Source organism: Pygocentrus nattereri, chromosome 15, assembly GCF_015220715.1.
Source record: "Pygocentrus nattereri isolate fPygNat1 chromosome 15, fPygNat1.pri, whole genome shotgun sequence".
NCBI lineage: Eukaryota > Metazoa > Chordata > Actinopteri > Characiformes > Serrasalmidae > Pygocentrus > Pygocentrus nattereri.
In genome coordinates, this window is record NC_051225.1 from 17,867,054 (window position 1) to 17,884,635 (window position 17,582).

General features: G+C 40.1%; 1 protein-coding gene across 2 annotated transcripts in view; it reads right to left on the reverse strand.

Annotated features, from left to right (window-relative positions):
- Positions 1 to 17,582, reverse strand: part of armh3 (armadillo like helical domain containing 3) — an 80,360-nt gene that overhangs the window by 26,252 nt on the left and 36,526 nt on the right. For both annotated transcript variants that reach the window (XM_017725687.2, XM_017725689.2), the window contains exons 8-20: positions 15,384 to 15,470; positions 15,194 to 15,250; positions 15,051 to 15,094; positions 14,908 to 14,968; positions 14,737 to 14,783; positions 14,563 to 14,638; positions 14,282 to 14,375; positions 8,535 to 8,636; positions 8,349 to 8,407; positions 8,176 to 8,241; positions 7,031 to 7,100; positions 6,603 to 6,663; positions 5,799 to 5,887 (exon numbers count right to left, since the gene is read on the reverse strand). In XM_017725687.2, the coding sequence (XP_017581176.1) occupies positions 5,799 to 5,887; positions 6,603 to 6,663; positions 7,031 to 7,100; positions 8,176 to 8,241; positions 8,349 to 8,407; positions 8,535 to 8,636; positions 14,282 to 14,375; positions 14,563 to 14,638; positions 14,737 to 14,783; positions 14,908 to 14,968; positions 15,051 to 15,094; positions 15,194 to 15,250; positions 15,384 to 15,470 (913 nt within the window). The remainder of the gene's footprint in view (positions 1 to 5,798; positions 5,888 to 6,602; positions 6,664 to 7,030; positions 7,101 to 8,175; positions 8,242 to 8,348; positions 8,408 to 8,534; positions 8,637 to 14,281; positions 14,376 to 14,562; positions 14,639 to 14,736; positions 14,784 to 14,907; positions 14,969 to 15,050; positions 15,095 to 15,193; positions 15,251 to 15,383; positions 15,471 to 17,582) is intronic.

Genomic DNA, 17,582 nt, shown 5'->3' on the forward strand with positions numbered 1-17,582 from the left:
AATAAACATGGTCTAAAGTATTGTCCCCTCTGGTATGGCAGGAGACATGTTGGTGGAATCTGGGGAGGACTGTTTTCAGGTTGGAGTGGTTGAAGTCACCAGCAACAATAAAAGCAGCCTCAGGGTGTTTGGTCTGGTGTATGCTAATGGCTGCATAAAGTTCTTTCATAGCCAGTTTAGCATTAGCATCCGGGGGGATATACACTACAGTGAGTATGATGGAATTTATTTCTCTTGGGAGATAATAGGGTCTGCATTTGACCATTATAAACTCCACATTAGGTGAGCATTGTCTCTCGGTAGTAGCAGAGTCTGTGCACCACGCTTTGTTAATATAAATGCACAAACCTCCACCTCTGGTCTTGCCGGAGTCCTCTGCTATCCTATCAGCTCAGTGTGTGTGTCGTCCTGCTAACTCAATAGCGTTGGGCAGTAGTAGTAGTAGTCCGGGCAGCCGTTGTTTAGCCATGTTTCGGTGAAAATCATGGCGTTTGAGTCCATAATCCATCTGTCGTTGGTGATGGAGAGCCGTATTTCGTCCATTTTGTTAGCCAGAGAACGGACATTGGCGAGGAAAATGCTGGGTAAGGGCAGCCGATGTGGTATAAGCTTTAGCTTAGCTCGTAGCCCACCTACCCCGCCTTTGTTGACGTTCTCGGCGCCGTCTGCGTGCACTTCCGCCCGGCGGGGAAGAGTGTGCAGCCTCCGGTGTTCTGGAGATCTCTGGAATGAGTCGGAGATTGGCGATAAAACTGTCAGAGGTTTGAGTTCTGATGTCCAGAAGCTCCTGTCTGCTGTAGAACAGCAACGCCAAGCAATTTGGGATGAGTAGTCCAGTCAAAAGTAGATAAAAAACCGTTAAATAGCAGATTCTGGAGAGACGCTGAGCCTCGCGTTATTCACGCGGGGCCATCTTGGTCGTCAATGTCGTATGGGCTAGCTGGATGTCTGCATTGAGTGCGCAACAAACAAATTAAATTTGTCCAGACAACAGACTGAGTCCCCTGAATCAAGAGGGTTTGAAATTTTACAATGGTCATGTTTGTCACACCTGTTAAGTCTAATCTTAAAATCAGGCCAGCTATAAAACTGTGTCAGTCTTACGGCCTAGCTGGGTGTCTGGTACCTGCGCGCGCAATGAATAAACTTCTCTTGTGCAGACAAAAAAGAGTCCCCTGGTATCAAGAGGGTTTGGATTCATCAATAGTCATAAAGTTCATTGATACCAAAATTTTGATACCTACTAGTTGACGTAAGCCAAGCATACAATGCTGTTCTAATGAACAAGTTTATAAAAACATGCAAAAACTTCAACAGTAAATTATAGGAAATATAGGAGCTGCTGAGCTAAACCAGCCATTAGGGGTGTACTTTGTGTACTTCTGGTGCCGGTCCCAAGCCCAGATAAATGGTGAGGGTTGCGTCAGGAAGGGCATCCACTTGTGCCAAAACTATCACACGGATCACAAATATGATTGCCATACCGGATCGGTCAAGGCCCGGGTTAACAACGACCACCTCCGGTGCTGTTGACCAGAAGGGTGCCGGTGGAAATTGGACTACTGTAGGTCGAAGACCATCAAAGAGGAGAGGAGGAAGGCGGGTAAGAAGGCAGCGAGAGAGAAGGAAAGGCAGGAGTGTGGAGGTCAGAGTAGGGACTCTGAACAGAGGGACAATGACTGGTAAAAGCAGAGAGCTTGCAGACATGATGGAGAGAAGGAAGGTAGATATTCTGTGTCCAGGAGACCAGATGGAAAGGAAGCAAGGCCAGGAACATTGGAGGTGGATTCAAACTGTTCTATCATGGTGTAGAGAGGAAGAGAAATGAAGTAGGGATAATCCTAAAGGAACAGCTTGTGAAAAGTGTTCTGGATGTAAAGAGAGTGTCAGACAGGATCATGAGCCTGAAGTTGGAGGTTGATGGTGTAATTTTGAATGTGGTCAGTTCATAGGCATCACAGGTTGGTTGTCAGTTAGAGGAGAAAGAGGAATTTTGGAGTAAGATGGATGAAGTGGTAGATGGTGTCCATCTTAGATTAATCTCAGGAGAGATTAGTGATTGTTGCAGACTTCAATGGACATGCTGGTGAAGGGAACAGAGGGGATAAAGAGGTGCTGGGTATGTATGGTGTGAAAGACAGAAATGTGGAAGGTCAGATGGTTGTAGATTTTGCAAAGAGAATGGAAATGGCTGTGGTGAACACGTATTTTCAGAAGAGGGAAGAACACAGGGTGACATACAAGAGTGGAGGGAGGTGCACACAGATGGATTATATCCTTAGCAGGAGATGCCACCTAAAGGAGATTGGAGATTGTAAAGAGGTACCAGGGGAAAGTGTAGCAAGGCAGTATAGGGTGGTTGCCTGTAGAATGAGATTAGAAACAAAGAAGAGGAAGAGAATGAAGACAGAGCCAAAGATTAGATGGTGGAAGCTGAAGGAGGAGGATGGTTGCAGACAGTTCAGGGAAAAATTGCAAACATGCCCTTGGGGGCATTGAGGAGCTAACTGAGGACTGGGAAACTACAGCTAAGGTGGTGAGAAACTGGCAAAAATGTGTTGGGTGTTTCATCTGGTCAGAGGAAAGAAGACAAGGAAAGTTGGTGGTGGAATGAGGATATCCAGGAGAGTATTCAGAAGAAGAAGGCAGCTAAGAAAAAGTGGGATAAGGAGATGAAGGAAGTAGGCAGGAGTACTGTGAGGCTAGTCACATAGTGAAAATAATGGTGGCAAAGGCAAAGGCTCAGGCCTATGATGAGCTGTATGAGAGGCTGGACAGTAAAGAAGGAGTAAAGGACTTGTATCGTTTGGCTAAACAGAGAGATAGAGCTGGAAAGGATGTACAGCAGGTTAGGCTGATAAAGGATAGGGAGGGAAACAGAGAGTGTTGTGAACAGAGAGTGTTGAGTAGATGGAAGGAGTACTTTGAAGAACTAATGAATGAGGAAAACGAGAGAGAGAGGAGGACGACGACGGGGGGAGAGATAGTGGATCAGGAAGTGCAGAGAATTAGTAAGGTGGAAGTGAGGGCAGCTTTAAAAAGGATGAAGAATGGAAAGGCAGTTGGTCCAGATGACATACCTGTGGAGGTATGGAGATCTTTAGGAGAGAAGGCAGTGGACTTTTTAATCAGGTTGTTTAACAAAATCCTGGAGAGTGAGAGGATGCCTGATGAGTGGAGAAGCAGTGTACTGGTCCCCATTTTTAAGAACAAGGGTGATGTGCAGAGCTGCAGTAACTACAGAGGTATAAAGTTGATGAGCCACACCATGAAGGTATGGGAAAGAGTTGTTGAAGCAAGGCTAAGGCGAGAGGTTCAGATCAGTGAGCAGCAGTTTGGTTTAATGCCCAGAAAGAGTACCACAGATGCATTTTTGCGTTGAGTGTTTTGTTAGAGAAGTACAGAGAAGGTCAGAAGGAGCTACATTGTGTCTTTGTGGATATAGAGAAGGCATATGATAGGGTGCCAAGAGAGGAACTGTGGTTCTGTATGAGGAAGTCAGGTGTAGCTGAAAAGTATGTTAGGGTGGTGCAGGACATGAATGAGGATAGTGAGACAGTGGTGAGGTGTGAAGGTGAAGTGACAAATGGTTTCAAGGTGAAGGTAGGGTTACATCAGGGATCAGCTTTGAGCCCCTTCTTGTTTGCAATGGTGATGGAAAGGTTGATAGATGAGGTCAGGCAGGAGGCTCCATGGACCATGATGTTTGCAGATGACATTGTAATCTGTGGTGAGAGTAGAGAGCAGGTGGAAGAGAATCTGGAGAGGTGGAGGTTTGCACTGGAGAGGAATGAAGGTCAGTAGAGACAAGACGGAATACATGTGTGAGAATGAGAGGGAGGCAGGTGGAAAGGTGAAGATGCAAGGAGTAGAGGTCGTAAAGGTGGATGATCAACCATCCAGAGCAATGGACAGTGTAGAAAAGAGGTGAAGAAGAGGGTGCAGGCAGGATGGAGTGGGTGGAGACGGGTGTCAGGGCTGATGTGTGACAGAAGGATAGCAGCAAGAGTGAAAGGGAAAGTTTACAAGACAGTAGTGCGTCCTGCTATGATGTATGGTTTGGAGACTGTGGCTCTGTCTAAAAGACAGGAGGCTGAGCTGGAGGTGGCGGAAATGAAGATGCTGAGATTTTCGTTGGGAGTGACAAGGATGGACAAGATTAGAAATGAGCAGATCAGAGGGACAGTGAAGGTGGAGCAGTTTGGAGATAAAGCCAGAGAGGCCAGGTTGAGGTGGTTTGGACATGTGTTGAGGAGGAATAGTGGATATATTGGTCAAAGAATGTTGGAGATGGAAGGAGAAGGAGAAGAGGTAGACCTCAGAGAAGGTTTATGGATGTAGTGAAGATGGACATTGAGATGGTTGGTGTAAAAGTAGAGGAGGCAGTGGATAGGGCAAGATGGAGGCAGATGATCCGCTGCGGCGACCCCTAAAGGGAGCAGCCGAAAGAAGAAGAAGAGGAAGAAGAAGAATAGGAGCTGCTGAGCTAAAGTTAAGAGTTTATATTGGCTAAACTGCAGTTAGTGTGTTTGGTGATATGAGTGGTGTGGAACTGTGTAACATTCTGCAGAACTGAAGTGTAACCACTGTCCGGTTAATTGCTGTTGGTCTAGGAGAGCTGTAAAAAGTTTTCTTTCAAGTCATAAAAACTGTTGCTAGGTTCAACTTAATAGATCAGTATTGTTAACTATTATTTTACTTTAATTGCTTTTATTAACTTAAACATCTGTTTTCACTTGCCATTTGGGTTAATCTCATTTGCATTTTGTAGGTCTTTTCTTGGGTGATGTGTGGGAGCTGTGGAGAGAGGTCCTTTGTCATGTAATGACCCCCAATGGTTAGCCTATCTCGACATCTGGATATCTGTACCTCCAAATCTAACAATGGGGGAGACTGTAAATTCCTGGGTGGTCCTCAACACCCATTTTAATTACAAAGGAGCTAGTGGAAGTGGCTGGGGAAAGGGAGGTCTGGGCCTCATTGCTTAGGATGCTGCCCCGTGACCCGAACCCCGGAGAAGCGGAAGATAATGGATGGATGGATGGATGGATGGATGGATGGATGGATGGAGCTGGCCATTAAGGTGCGGAGGGGGGGGTCACTGAGACAAAGAAAACTGGTTTAGTGGAGAGAATATAAGAGTGATGAATGTCTTATCTAAGCAGACTCGCTTGGTGGGAACAAGTGCGTTCATTAAACTTCTTTTTCCTCGAGTTTCCACTCCTGTTTTTCTTCAAGAAACAAACGCTTGCCAGCAGAAGTCAAGAGTATAAAAAATAAATTAAAAAACCCAAACAACAAACGTTAACTCTAATACCTTAACCCTAATTCAATGAATCAATCACATCACAGCTTACTATATTTAAACAAAAAACAATGAAAATTGTTTTGAATTTTAACTGAAAAAACAAAATTCTTTTCATATTATAAAAACTGATAACAGGTGTTTTAGTTATATGAAAATTGATGATAAAACACCTATATCATTACATGAAAAAAAATCTACTGTTAACAAAAAAAAAAAAAAATACCAATCTCAATTACCAACAAGCACAAGCCTAAATAATGTTGAAAAGAAACATGCAGAGAGATTTTGGCTATGTAGCTAAAAAGATGTAGAAGAAGTAGCTAAGAAAGTGCATAGCAATGTGAGATGGTAAAACAAGATGGGTCAGTCAAAAGAAAATGAATGCAGAGAGATTCTATGTGCTGCCCTACACTTTTAGTTACAGGTGACAAGGAAGTCTAACATACAGACACATTACAGAAATATAAAGACAGTGATGTGTATGTCATACCTGACCAGAGTTCTCTCCAAGTATAGTGTAGCCTAACCCTGCACTTCTTTTGATAGCAAATCAGCTTGTGAATTATTTGTACACACCTCCTAAAAAAAACAAAAAACAAAAAACCATGACAAAAAGTCAGAGCTTGTTTAGGGTTCAACATTTTCCCCAACTCTTAAGTGGACTGACAGCTTCACTGTTCAGTTGAGCTCATGCTGTCCCAGATTGATTATTACTACTACCATAATTAAATGCATGATAAATATTTACTCTTAGGTGCAAAAGCAGATCTCTTTTCATATGTGCCTTACACTTGTAAACAACTCAGTTATTTTAACTACTATTCGTGTTTGTGTGCGAGTTATCATTTTTATTATTAATTACAACTACTGTGATATACATTCATCATACTCACGTCCATCACTCCCGTTTAGAGACCTGCATTTTCAGCTCATATACACATGAGATGACAGAACTTTTTCTTACGATCTTTCGACTTTTCTATAAAGCCAGTGCTCCTGCTTTGTCTGCTTTGTCGGAGTAAAACCTACAAACTGTCTGAAATAACTCCAGCATTATTCAAGGTCACTAATTGCTCTGTGAGAAAACAAAATTTCTTACTTTGAATAATGTCTCACACTGCAGATAATTACCAACAAAGAACACAATGACTTTCCAAACAACTTAATTAGAATATTTTCCAGTGGACAGGTGGTGAACAAAGCTAATGAATACCTGTATTTATGTGCCTGTGTTTATATGACTTAAAAGCAGGGTGGTGGGGGGGGTGTTAGCTAATGCAAGATGCAGTCTTACATGTAGAGATCCATAGGAAATTCCTTCATCATGTGAGTGACTATGAACTCAACCATCAAATCTATGAAGCAAAAAAACAAAGAAGTAAAAAAAATAAAAGGAAATAAAATTACTTGCATTTAAGTAGTAGAGTCAATCACAGCAAAGGGATTTGCATATCATAACAAATATAGAAATCCAGCCAAAAGTTATGGTACATTGCTGCAAAGTACAATTTTGAATATGGAACAAACTTTAAACCTCAAGCTTAAAACAAGCTTAATAACTCCTGTATACATACATAAACAAATCTTAACAAAATTAGAAGTGACTATAAATAAGTTAAAATGATTTAAATAAAACCACAAACAGGAATCAAGTATACAAGTATATGTTTTATTTGTTTCCTGTATTTCATAACTGTTTTAAGCATATTTAAACAACCTTACCCAAGACAGCACACACCAGGGGCCGTGAGGGGATGTTCTTGGCTGCAGCTTTCTTTCTATGTCGCATTGGCTGGTAAACACACACACACACACACACACAGGTAACTGGTCACTGAGAATTGCATATATTTTTGCTCATACACATAACACATGAACACACATAAGCATGTAAATTTCAGCATGTTTACATGAAAAGATGGACTATCGAAAAATAATTCAAGCCGTGGCAAAGGTACAATACACTGCGAAAGTCAGACAGTATCTGTAAATATTTAGTTTCTAGGCACAACAGATTAAGTACATGCTGCTCATTTTTCAGGTTCAGGCAAAAAATGCTGAAAAATACTGAAAAAAATACAATTTTTTCTATTTATTATAGCTTCCATTCTGTTTAGGAGATTTGCTTTGAATCTTAGCAGACTCAAAGCAGATTCTTAGCCTCAGATGTTGCAACTTCTGCTTCTCACAATCCAAGCAATCCGAAACATATTCAATGACATTGGGGTCTGAGCTCTAGGGTGAAATTTTCTTTCTTTGATACGTAAATGTATCGGCAACGGCTTGTTAACCGCTACACATCCATTCAGACCCATAGAACTGAGTTGTCCTCTCACAGTGGAAGGGTAGACAAACACCTGTGGATGTACTCAGATTTGAAGCAAGAGTGGAGCTCTATTTCCTCTTAAATATTAAAGCTTTATGGTGACAGATTTGGTGGCATAACACATTTTGTATAGTTGTTATAGAGGCCTAGTTTCTACACATTTTTTGCACTCCAGTTTTGGACACTCCAGTCTCCCTCTTACTGCTCCCTTTTGGATTGTTATACTTCAAATCCTCCGAAACCTCTCCTGAAATTAAACTGGAAAAGGTCACTTTTGTGTCAGCAATAGTCAGGAGGAATAACCTACAAAAAAAAAAAAACAAGAAAAAAAAACAAAGGTACAAGATCAATGCTACCGATGCAAGTCTGGCCTCCTGATCACTGTTCTGATTAAGAAAGAGTGGTCCAAAAATTCTTCAATATACATCACACTGAGGATGTGACGCTAAATTCCTTACACTTCTCACATTTGAAGTTGTATGTACTAGTTAACCAGGCTATTGTTTGCACTAATGGATTACATGACACGGTGCTTTCTCACCATTCTGTGCAAATTTACTCTGAAGTTCATGTTGTCATCATGAAGAAAGGCATCAGCATACTGGTCCTGCTCAATGAACACAAAGGTCATAGGTTAAACAAAATCCAATTTACAATACAGAGAGGAATCAATTGAACTCGAAAGGCTTAACAAAAGTCCAAAAAAGAAATTACCTCAGCTATACAGGTAAGAATGATGAGGCACAGTCGAGCACTGTTAAGTCTGTGTTCATCTGAAGAGGAAAGGTAAGTAAGTTTAACCGGTGTGAGAGGAGGTATGTCTATAAACAGAGGACAACTGACAAATGTTCAACAAATGAGAAAGCAGGCAAAGGCTTATGCAGAAAAACAATGAATTGCCTTTGGTGTCTTGCATGACAATTGAGGAGTACTTGAGGAATGTGATGAGCAGGTTACTCGTCTGCAGGTTGGGGTCTAATGGCAGCTCAGGATTGTTCAGCACTGTGGCAGGGGATAAAAAAAAAGTAAGACTCAACATAATTGCTATACATTGCATACTTTGGAGACCTAACTCACTGATGGTTAAGAACTTATTTTAGACTTCCGATCTAGAGGATGTAGCGGACAGACATGTTCGTGAGAGTCTCCCAGCGTTCTTAACCTAAAACCTTCTGACTTTCATTCCTTTACTAGAAAATAACAATAGGCTCTCATTTCACTTCTGTATTATCAGGCTCTGAGCACAAGGGCCTGTACAACACTTTGCTAACCAACTTCAGAAAAGCAGGTGAAGGCCCATGTGGGTATTCTAATTTTATAATGACTAGCATTTAAGTCTGAGAAGAGGTAGGTGCTGAAATAAAGTTGCAAGCTAACCAGTAGATAGCCAGCTGTGTCTTCAGCTACCCAGTGTATTGTACAGGAGCTGATGTGTGTGATGTGTATTGTAATTGTTTCAAAAACATGGCTGTCTGTAGTTCCGTGTTTCCAGAGTTGCAGTTCAGTCTAAATTGGTTCAGCGACAGCTAAACATAAAGGTTCTCTTCCTTACTTCACAGAGAATCATGCCAGCTAGCTTTTGCACCCACCAAGTGACATTGCATGCCACGATCAGTAAAAGTGTGTGAGAAAACTGTGTTAAGTGTGAAAGCAGCTTGACATTGACCTTCCTCTGTATCTGCTAGACAGGTCTGGGCTCCGAGGGACTCTGAAGTCTAATAATATTGTGAGAATTACTTTAATATATATAATTTTAAATACATTATTTTTATTTTAAGTCAATGTTATGTCTTATACATCCACCACTCAGTATAAACTATTATATTATAAAGTGACCCCAAAAGTCAATTTAAACCAGTGACTCTCAGCATAGGTAATTATTAGCCTACTAAGCTACAAAGTGCAAGTCTGAAAAGTCTGCCCTTTGAAGCAAATTGTTCAGTAATAACATATTTTGCCCATAGTATTTAGTACATAAAATAGACATGTTCTCTCATTCATTGACGGAGCTGTTTAAAACCTGTTGGATGATTGCAAATATTCCCAAAGTATGTAAAACACATTTTAAAAGATTTTGTTGATGGCAATAGCAACTGAGCTGTAGTACAGATAGACTTAAATATTTTGAATGGGCCATTTATTTTTTACAAAATTCCAATGTCAAATTGGACAGCACTACCATGTACTGGCTTTTCCCTGGAAAAAAAAAATCACCTAAAAACAATGTTTACACTTTAGCTTCTTTATTGCATCTTTTGTTTTGTTTAGCATATTTCAATATCAAAAAATTAAGTATAAACCAAGTGGAAGGAAAAAGTAGGCTTCCAATGAGAAATACAATGGAAAAAAAATGTACATTCAAATTTAGAAACTATCTGTGTGAATGCTTAAAGCTATTTCTTAGATGATAACATTCTAAATTATATGTGGACATCTGTAAACATCTGACAGCTTTTTAGCAATTCACTTATTCTGAACATTCAAGTTAGCTTGTTTAATTTAAGAACTAACACAAATAGACATTTCAAAACAGAAATTTGATCTTATTTAACCAAATGAATCCAAGCGGACACAGTGCGGGTGGGAGCCAGCTGCAGTAGGTCTATCTCACTTTGAACGTTTTTGTTGGCTTGTTTTTACTTTCTGTACTTTTCTCCTTTATTCATTTATTTATTTTAAGTATTTGTACTTTTTGATTGTTTGCCAAAGATTTTGTACTATGGACACTAAACTGCACGCAGCTGTGAGCAAGCTCAAGAAACAGCACTCAAAGGCCCTCGTTCTGATCTCTGGGGACTGTAACCATGTTTCTCCTTTCTCTACGCTACCACAAAGTGTTGGGCCATGTAAAATGTAAGAGTGGCGCCAGCTGATACTGAGGCACATAGTACACAGACTTCTGGAGAGTCAATTGCTACATACCTCCAAAGTTAATGTGGCCTTCAGATTAGCTCAAGAACAGTGTGTAGAGATCTTCATGGAATGGGTTTCGGTACTTGTCTGACTGCATTGTCAAGTGTAAAGTTGGGGGGGGGGGGGGTGGGGGGGGGTGGATTATGGTTGTGCTCGGCCCTTTAGTTCCAGTGAAAAGAACTCTTAATGCTTCAGCAAACTAAGAGATTTGACAATTTCTTGTTACCAACATTGTGGAAACAGTTTGGGGATGGCTCCTTCCTGTTCAAATGTGACTGCATGACAGTGCACAAAGCAAGGTGCAGAAAGACATGCATGAGCAAGTTTGGTGTGGAAGAACTTAACTGGCCAACACCTTTGGGAAGAATTAGAGTGGAGCCAGGCCTTCTCATCCAACATCAGTGCCTGACCTCACAAATGTGCTTTTGGAAGAATGGTTGCTTCCCATAAACACACTTCTAAACCTTGTGGAAAGCCTTCCCAGAAGAGTTGAAGCTGTTATAGCTGCAAAAGGTGAGACGACATCATATTAAACCCTATGGATTAAGAATGGGATGTCACTCAATTCTATATGCATGCTATGGCAGACGACTGAATCTTCTTCTTCTTTCGGCTGCTCCCTTTAGGGGTCGCCACAGCGGATCATCTGCCTACATCTTGCCCTATCCATTGCCTCCTATACTTTTACACCAACACGACTGAATACTTTTGGAAATATAGTGTAACTTATCAGCCCTCCCTCCCCTTGGAAGGCCAGGTCACATCCTGGTTCATCTTCTGTCTGTGTACAAACCACTTGTACACTCACCCACACAGTGAAGAAATGGTCTGAGGAGACTGAAGAGGCTTTGACACAACAGTGTGAGAGGAACTGTGTGATCCTTATGGAGAGGACAACAGTCTTACAAGACTGTTTGATGTTTCTCCAACAACAAACCTTGGATCAACCCTGCTATAAGGACTCTCCTGAAGGACAGGAATAGGACCTTTAGATCAGTAGACAAGGAGGATCTGAGGGCTGTGCAGAGGGAACTCAGAAGGAAGACCAGCTACAGAAAACATCAGTGGGATCTGGAAAAACCTTTTTTCTGGTCACACAAAACCAACTATCAGGTTGTAGGGGACCAAAAGTGGGTGAATGATCTACTTTTTCAATAGATTTGATCACTCATCTCTGCTACACAATTACCACTGCTCAACCCCCTCTTCTGCATTCCCAGTGTACTGCCCTGCTCCCTCTCTCCATAACTCTCACCGCACAGCCACCCCACACTTTTTTCCCCTGCTGTCAGCTCAACCCCCCTGCCTGTATACTTCAGCAGCTAATCCCCTTTTCCAGATCTGTCCCTTACTACAGCCAAGGTCAGAAAGGAGCTCAGGAAGATAAAAGTGATGATCAAGACAGCATCAGTGCCAGGCTTCTTAAGTCCTGCGCAGATCAGCTGTGTGGAATAGTTGAACACATGCTCGTCATGAGCTTGAATCTCGGAAGGTTACCACGACTGTGGAAAACCAGTGGTACCAGTGCCAAAGACACAGCACGTGAAGGACCTCAGCAGCTGTAGGTGGGTGGCACTGATGTCACACCTGAGGAAAGACACTAGAGAGGCTAGTCCTTGCCCATTTCCATCCGCTGAGGATCTCATCTATAGACCCACTCAGAGCGCCCATCAGCCTGGCATCTACCTCTCACACAGATCATTTTCTCATCTGGAAAAGCCTGAGAATTAGCAGTTTAATCAACACTGAAGGAAACTACAAGGTATACTTACTGCTGTCCTATTGGCTGTGCTCAGATTTGTCTGTAGAACATCTCAAAAAACACATTTAAACTTCTGACGACCCGAATCCACTGAGCGAACAAGCTCGGTGCAAATAAATGAAAAAAAAAAAAAAAAAAGGTCTGCTCCACATCTCATAGTAAGTAATTTGAAAGCACAAAAGTGAATTTTCCACATTGTGTGTGAAAGTAGCCTCACGCTTGCCATATAGCTACCCTAGCTCCCCAGTGTTGGAAAGCCAGAGTGACATTCATTAGTCTTTTGGTCATTTTAAATTTTTGTTCAGCCAGCTTGCTTTTCTTGGTTTGGTAGTGCCATTGTAAATAATGGCAGAACTTTGGTGACATTTTCTTTGCTACTATTTCTTAGAAGAACTGAGCAGCTGTCACACTGGGTCTTAATCAAAGCTTAGGTTTACAGCTATAGATGGGTGACAAACAAAGTTTTTTTGGATGCCGTTTAGATATATACAGTGCCCTCCATAATTATTGGCACCCCTGGTTAAGATGTGTTCTTTAGCTTCTAATAAATTGAGGGTTTTTTTAAATAATATAGGACCACGATGGAAAAAAGAGCAAAATCCAACCTTTATCTCAAGTGCATTTATTCAGTAGGAAAAAAATCCCACATTAAGAAATAATTGTTTAACATCAAATATCAATGTGTCCTGGTATTTCAAAGCATTCATGATGCCATGCACCCTAACAAGGTTCCCTGGGCCTTTGGAAGAAAAGCAGGCCCACAGCATCACTGATCCTCCCCCGTATTTCACAGTGGGCATGAGGTGCTTTTCTGCATACTCAGCTCTTGTGTTACGCCAGACCCATTTACAGCATTTGTTGCCAAAAAGCTCTATCTTTGTTTCATCTGACCAAAGCACATGGTCCCAGTTGAAGTCCCAGTACTGTTTAGCAAACTCCAAACGTTTACGTTTATGATTGTGAGTGAGAAAAGGTTTTTTCCGTGCATGCCTCCCAAACAGCTTGTTGGCGTGTAGATAGCGTCTGATGGTTGTTTTGGAGACTTCGTGACCCCAAGATGCTACCATTTGTTGCAGTTCCGTAACAGTGAGCTTTGGAGAACTTTTTATTTCTCTTATCATCCTCCTCACTGTGCGTGGTGGCAAAATAAACTTGCGTCCTCGTCCAGACTTGTTTACCACTGTTCCAGTTGTTTTAAACTTCTTAATAATTCCTCTGACAGTAGATACGGACAGGTGTAGGTGAGTGGCTATTTTCTTGTAGCCATTGCCTGACCTGTGAAGGTCAACACACATCTGCCTTACTTGAATGCTATGTTCCTTTGTCTTTCCCATGTTGAAGAGAAATGGCCTCTGTGTCACGTCATAATTATACCCCAGGGAAACAGGAAGTTGTGAATTGCTAATTAAATGTTCCTACATACTTTGATTAACTTCGTAAACTACTGTAGAAGTGACAGAAATTCTTTAATTACATTTATTTCCTAAGAATTGTTAGGGGTGCCAATAATTGTGGAACAGGTGATTTTATGAAGAAAAATTATTTCTTAGTCAATTTTATTTTCCCCCTAAAACTCTACTTGAGTTAAAGGTTACATTTTTCTACAATTTTCAGTGTGACAGTATGTTTCCACAATAAAAACTGAATTTATTTTAAGGCTTTTGACACATCTTAACCAGGGGTGCCAATAATTATGGAGGGCACTGTATTAAAAAAAACATGGTAAAATGATACCCTAAATAAAGACATTGATCCAAAAACATTAGGGACTCATAAGCTAGCAAGCTACATGGAACGAAAAAATGTTATTAACCAGGAACAGACTTCGAATAAGTATTTCTGTTCTGGAACAGTTTTTTTTGGTTGTGATATTATTCCTAGCAAAACACCATGTCTGTTTTTCGCATTTTTCTCATACCAGTTAAAAGCCTTGTCTTCATTTTCAGATTTTAATTACTGAATAACTACTTACTGTCCAGAGAAGGAGGGGTAGTGCCTAGTGGTGTAGTAGGTGTGGCTGGGAGAGTGGATACAGGGGTGGCTGCCATGTCAATTTCTGGATGACTCTGTTTCACAAGCACAAAAAGTCAAAACTATTACATGGTAAAAATGTCTCAATTCTATCACCATTCTCACTTTACTTTACATAGGAAAGGATTTGTTGACTAAAAATAAAAGTGGCGCCATGCGAATAAAACCTTATTTGATTAATACACAATCTAACATCATAACATTGACAGATGTGTTACTTACTTGTGCAAGAACAGTAATAAAGTTTCGGTTGAGATGAACTGCTTCATACAGAGCAAGAAGGATTGCCTCATTGGTCCTTAAAAAAACCCACACAAAATTATTAAATAAATTTTTTAAAACAAAAACTCAATGGTTAACTGGCCCATGCAAACTTCTAAGGATTCGGCAACTTACTGCACTGACAGCTTCTCCTCTGCATCAGCAATGAACATACTGCCTACCTACAAACAAGATTAATATTAATAATAATAAAAAAAAACATCATTTGCCTAATAAAGAATGGCTACTCTATTCACAGGACTTCGTCTATAGAAAGTGTCAAATATGTTGGAATGCAACTCTTACCATGTTGGTCAGTGTGGAAAAAAAACCTCCATGGTCCTCCTCCTCTTTGTCTTTGTACTGTCTAAGGCAGGAAAGAAATAAGAGTAATGGCAGAAAGCAAAAAAAAAATATGTGGAAGCGAAAGAGGAAACCATTCTCCTTACCTATTGTATTCTGTAAGAGCCTGATGGACAACCATACCCATACCCTAGAAATAAAATGGGAGAGCATTACATTTCTACATTGAAAAGATTTACTTTTTTTACTTTTTTAATTGCTCAAAGAGGATTTCCATTATAATACATACATCTAAAGTTGACTCGTCGTCCACTATAGACAACTTCACAATGTAAGGGTTCACAGACTAAAAGTTGACAAAGAAAGATAAACATTGACACAAAGAGAACAATCAGATTTGCTTAAATACACCCTGATCCATTTTTATCAAAAAGCTTATACATTCAAAATCACATTTCTATGATTTCACAAATTGTTACCTCATATTTCCTGTAGTTCACTAAGAGAGCTAAAAGGACCACAGCATCATACCCATGTTGCCCTCTACTGGACACATCAGACAGAATCTTCAACAGATAGACAGACAGACAGACAGACAGACAGACAGAGAGAGAGAGAGAGAATTGAACAGTTATCCCATGTCAGCTGAACTAATGAGATGAGGATTCTTTGCAACATTAGGGTTATGAAACAGATCATCAAAATGTAGTCTACTAGCCGATGCAGAAAAACACACATTTGTAAGACTAGGGTGTAGGTATGGTACTGTGTAAAGTTGTCCCTTAAGAAAAATCTTATTTTTTGTTGTCGTGGGAGTGTTGTGTCATGGGTTCGCAGTTAGTGGCAAATTTAACCTATGTATCTACACACTCAAAAGGAACATTTTAAATTGTATTTTTGTTATGGGAAGTTATAAAAAGGAGATGCTAAACACCAAACACAGTACAAATTAATAATGCACAGAAAACAAGAGAAAATTTATAATCTCCAAATCTTAATTCAATCAGCTACAGGTAGCTCAACTGATCAAGAACATAGGGTCTTATTCACCAAATGTTCTTAAGGAATTTCTTCTTAAAATCCACTTATTGGGATTATATCTTGGGTAAGAACAGAACCTAAATGCAATTTTTCCTTAGGATCCTTCTCAAGAAAAAATTGAGAAAACACTTGGGAAGATATTGGTGAATGAGGCCCATAGTGTTGGTCATTTTTAGATCTATTTCTTCGAGGAATATCTCCCTAAATGTTCAAAAGTGCTGAAGGATTAAAACAAACCTAACATAAAACTATTAAGTGGCTGTTCTCAGACATACAATGAAGAAAAAGTCTTCTCCTGGAGATCTCAGATTCACATAATTAGGGGATGGGATAGGGTATCAGCTCCCTCAGGACAATTAACAGTTATATTATTTGGGTATAACAGCATGTTTGTCATGTTTTAACTTGTTGTGAAGCAGGTCACATTGACTAATGTGATGTAACAAGTATAAACAGACACCTGGGTATACTGTATATCCATGACAGATTTTTACAGGCTATTACACTGCAGTGCCCTTTGAAAGCCTCCCCCTCAAGAAGGACACTCTAGTTCAGTACTAATTCTTCCTGATTCTTATCAGCTTTGGAGTACTTTTTCACATGGCATAAAACTAACACTGGTCTCACTGTCTAACATGGTTCTATGATAATGGGGCATTGATTTAACCGGAAGCATAGACACCAGAATAGGATGCTGAGTGTAACTAAACCAGCCTGGATTGTGTTGAATTTTAGATATGTTCTAATGCTACTTGACTTAATCCTTTATACTGCAAGTGTTCTATTTCTTTCTAGGCTAAATAATTAATTTGGTCAATGGTCTGGCTTTGTACTTTCTTAAAGGAGTCAACTGTTCACCAAGCTGTAGTTTTTGAAATTGCTTATGCCAGTCATCTACTTAGTTACTGGGTACATTTACTAATGCCCTAATTCCCTGCATTAACTAAACAGTAATTTAGCTGGCTTTCTTTAATAAAATGGTAAACCTCTGGCCAGTTTGCCTTTGCATAGTGATAACTTTTGGTATGACTTGTCTAATGCTAGCAAGCCTCTGGCCCAGGCAAAAGCTACTATTACACAGTGGCATACAAGAGTTTGGGCAATACTGGTCAAAATTTCTGTTACTGTGGATAGCTAAACAAACAAAAGATGATGTTTTGCAAAGGCAAAAAGTAAATGTTGAGAAAACTACATTTACACTGGTTTCCAGAGCCTCTAATATTGATTTTAACAACTTTAGAGAACAGACATTAAAAGTGTTAATGAATATAAATACCTTGTCATAAGGCTAGATGAGAAATGCACTTTCAAACACAATGTTAACAAGCTTTCATGTAAAGTGTGGCAAAAATTTAGAAAAGCCAAGAGCTTTTACTTAACTGGTATAAACTGCTTTCAGCTACAGTGTACCAGCGAGCGGGAAATCACTGCAGGACATTCTAAAGCTTCATTCATTGGTGTCACATGAACATTTTGAACTTTTTGTTTCTAACCATCTCAGCCTGCAATTGTTTGTTTGGATTTTAGTTAACTTTTAACATATTTTAACACAGTATATGCAGTATATTTTAGTTTTTGTTTTATAATTATTATTCATTTTATTTTTTAACTTTTACTTTTTGGCTACCACCAAGTTA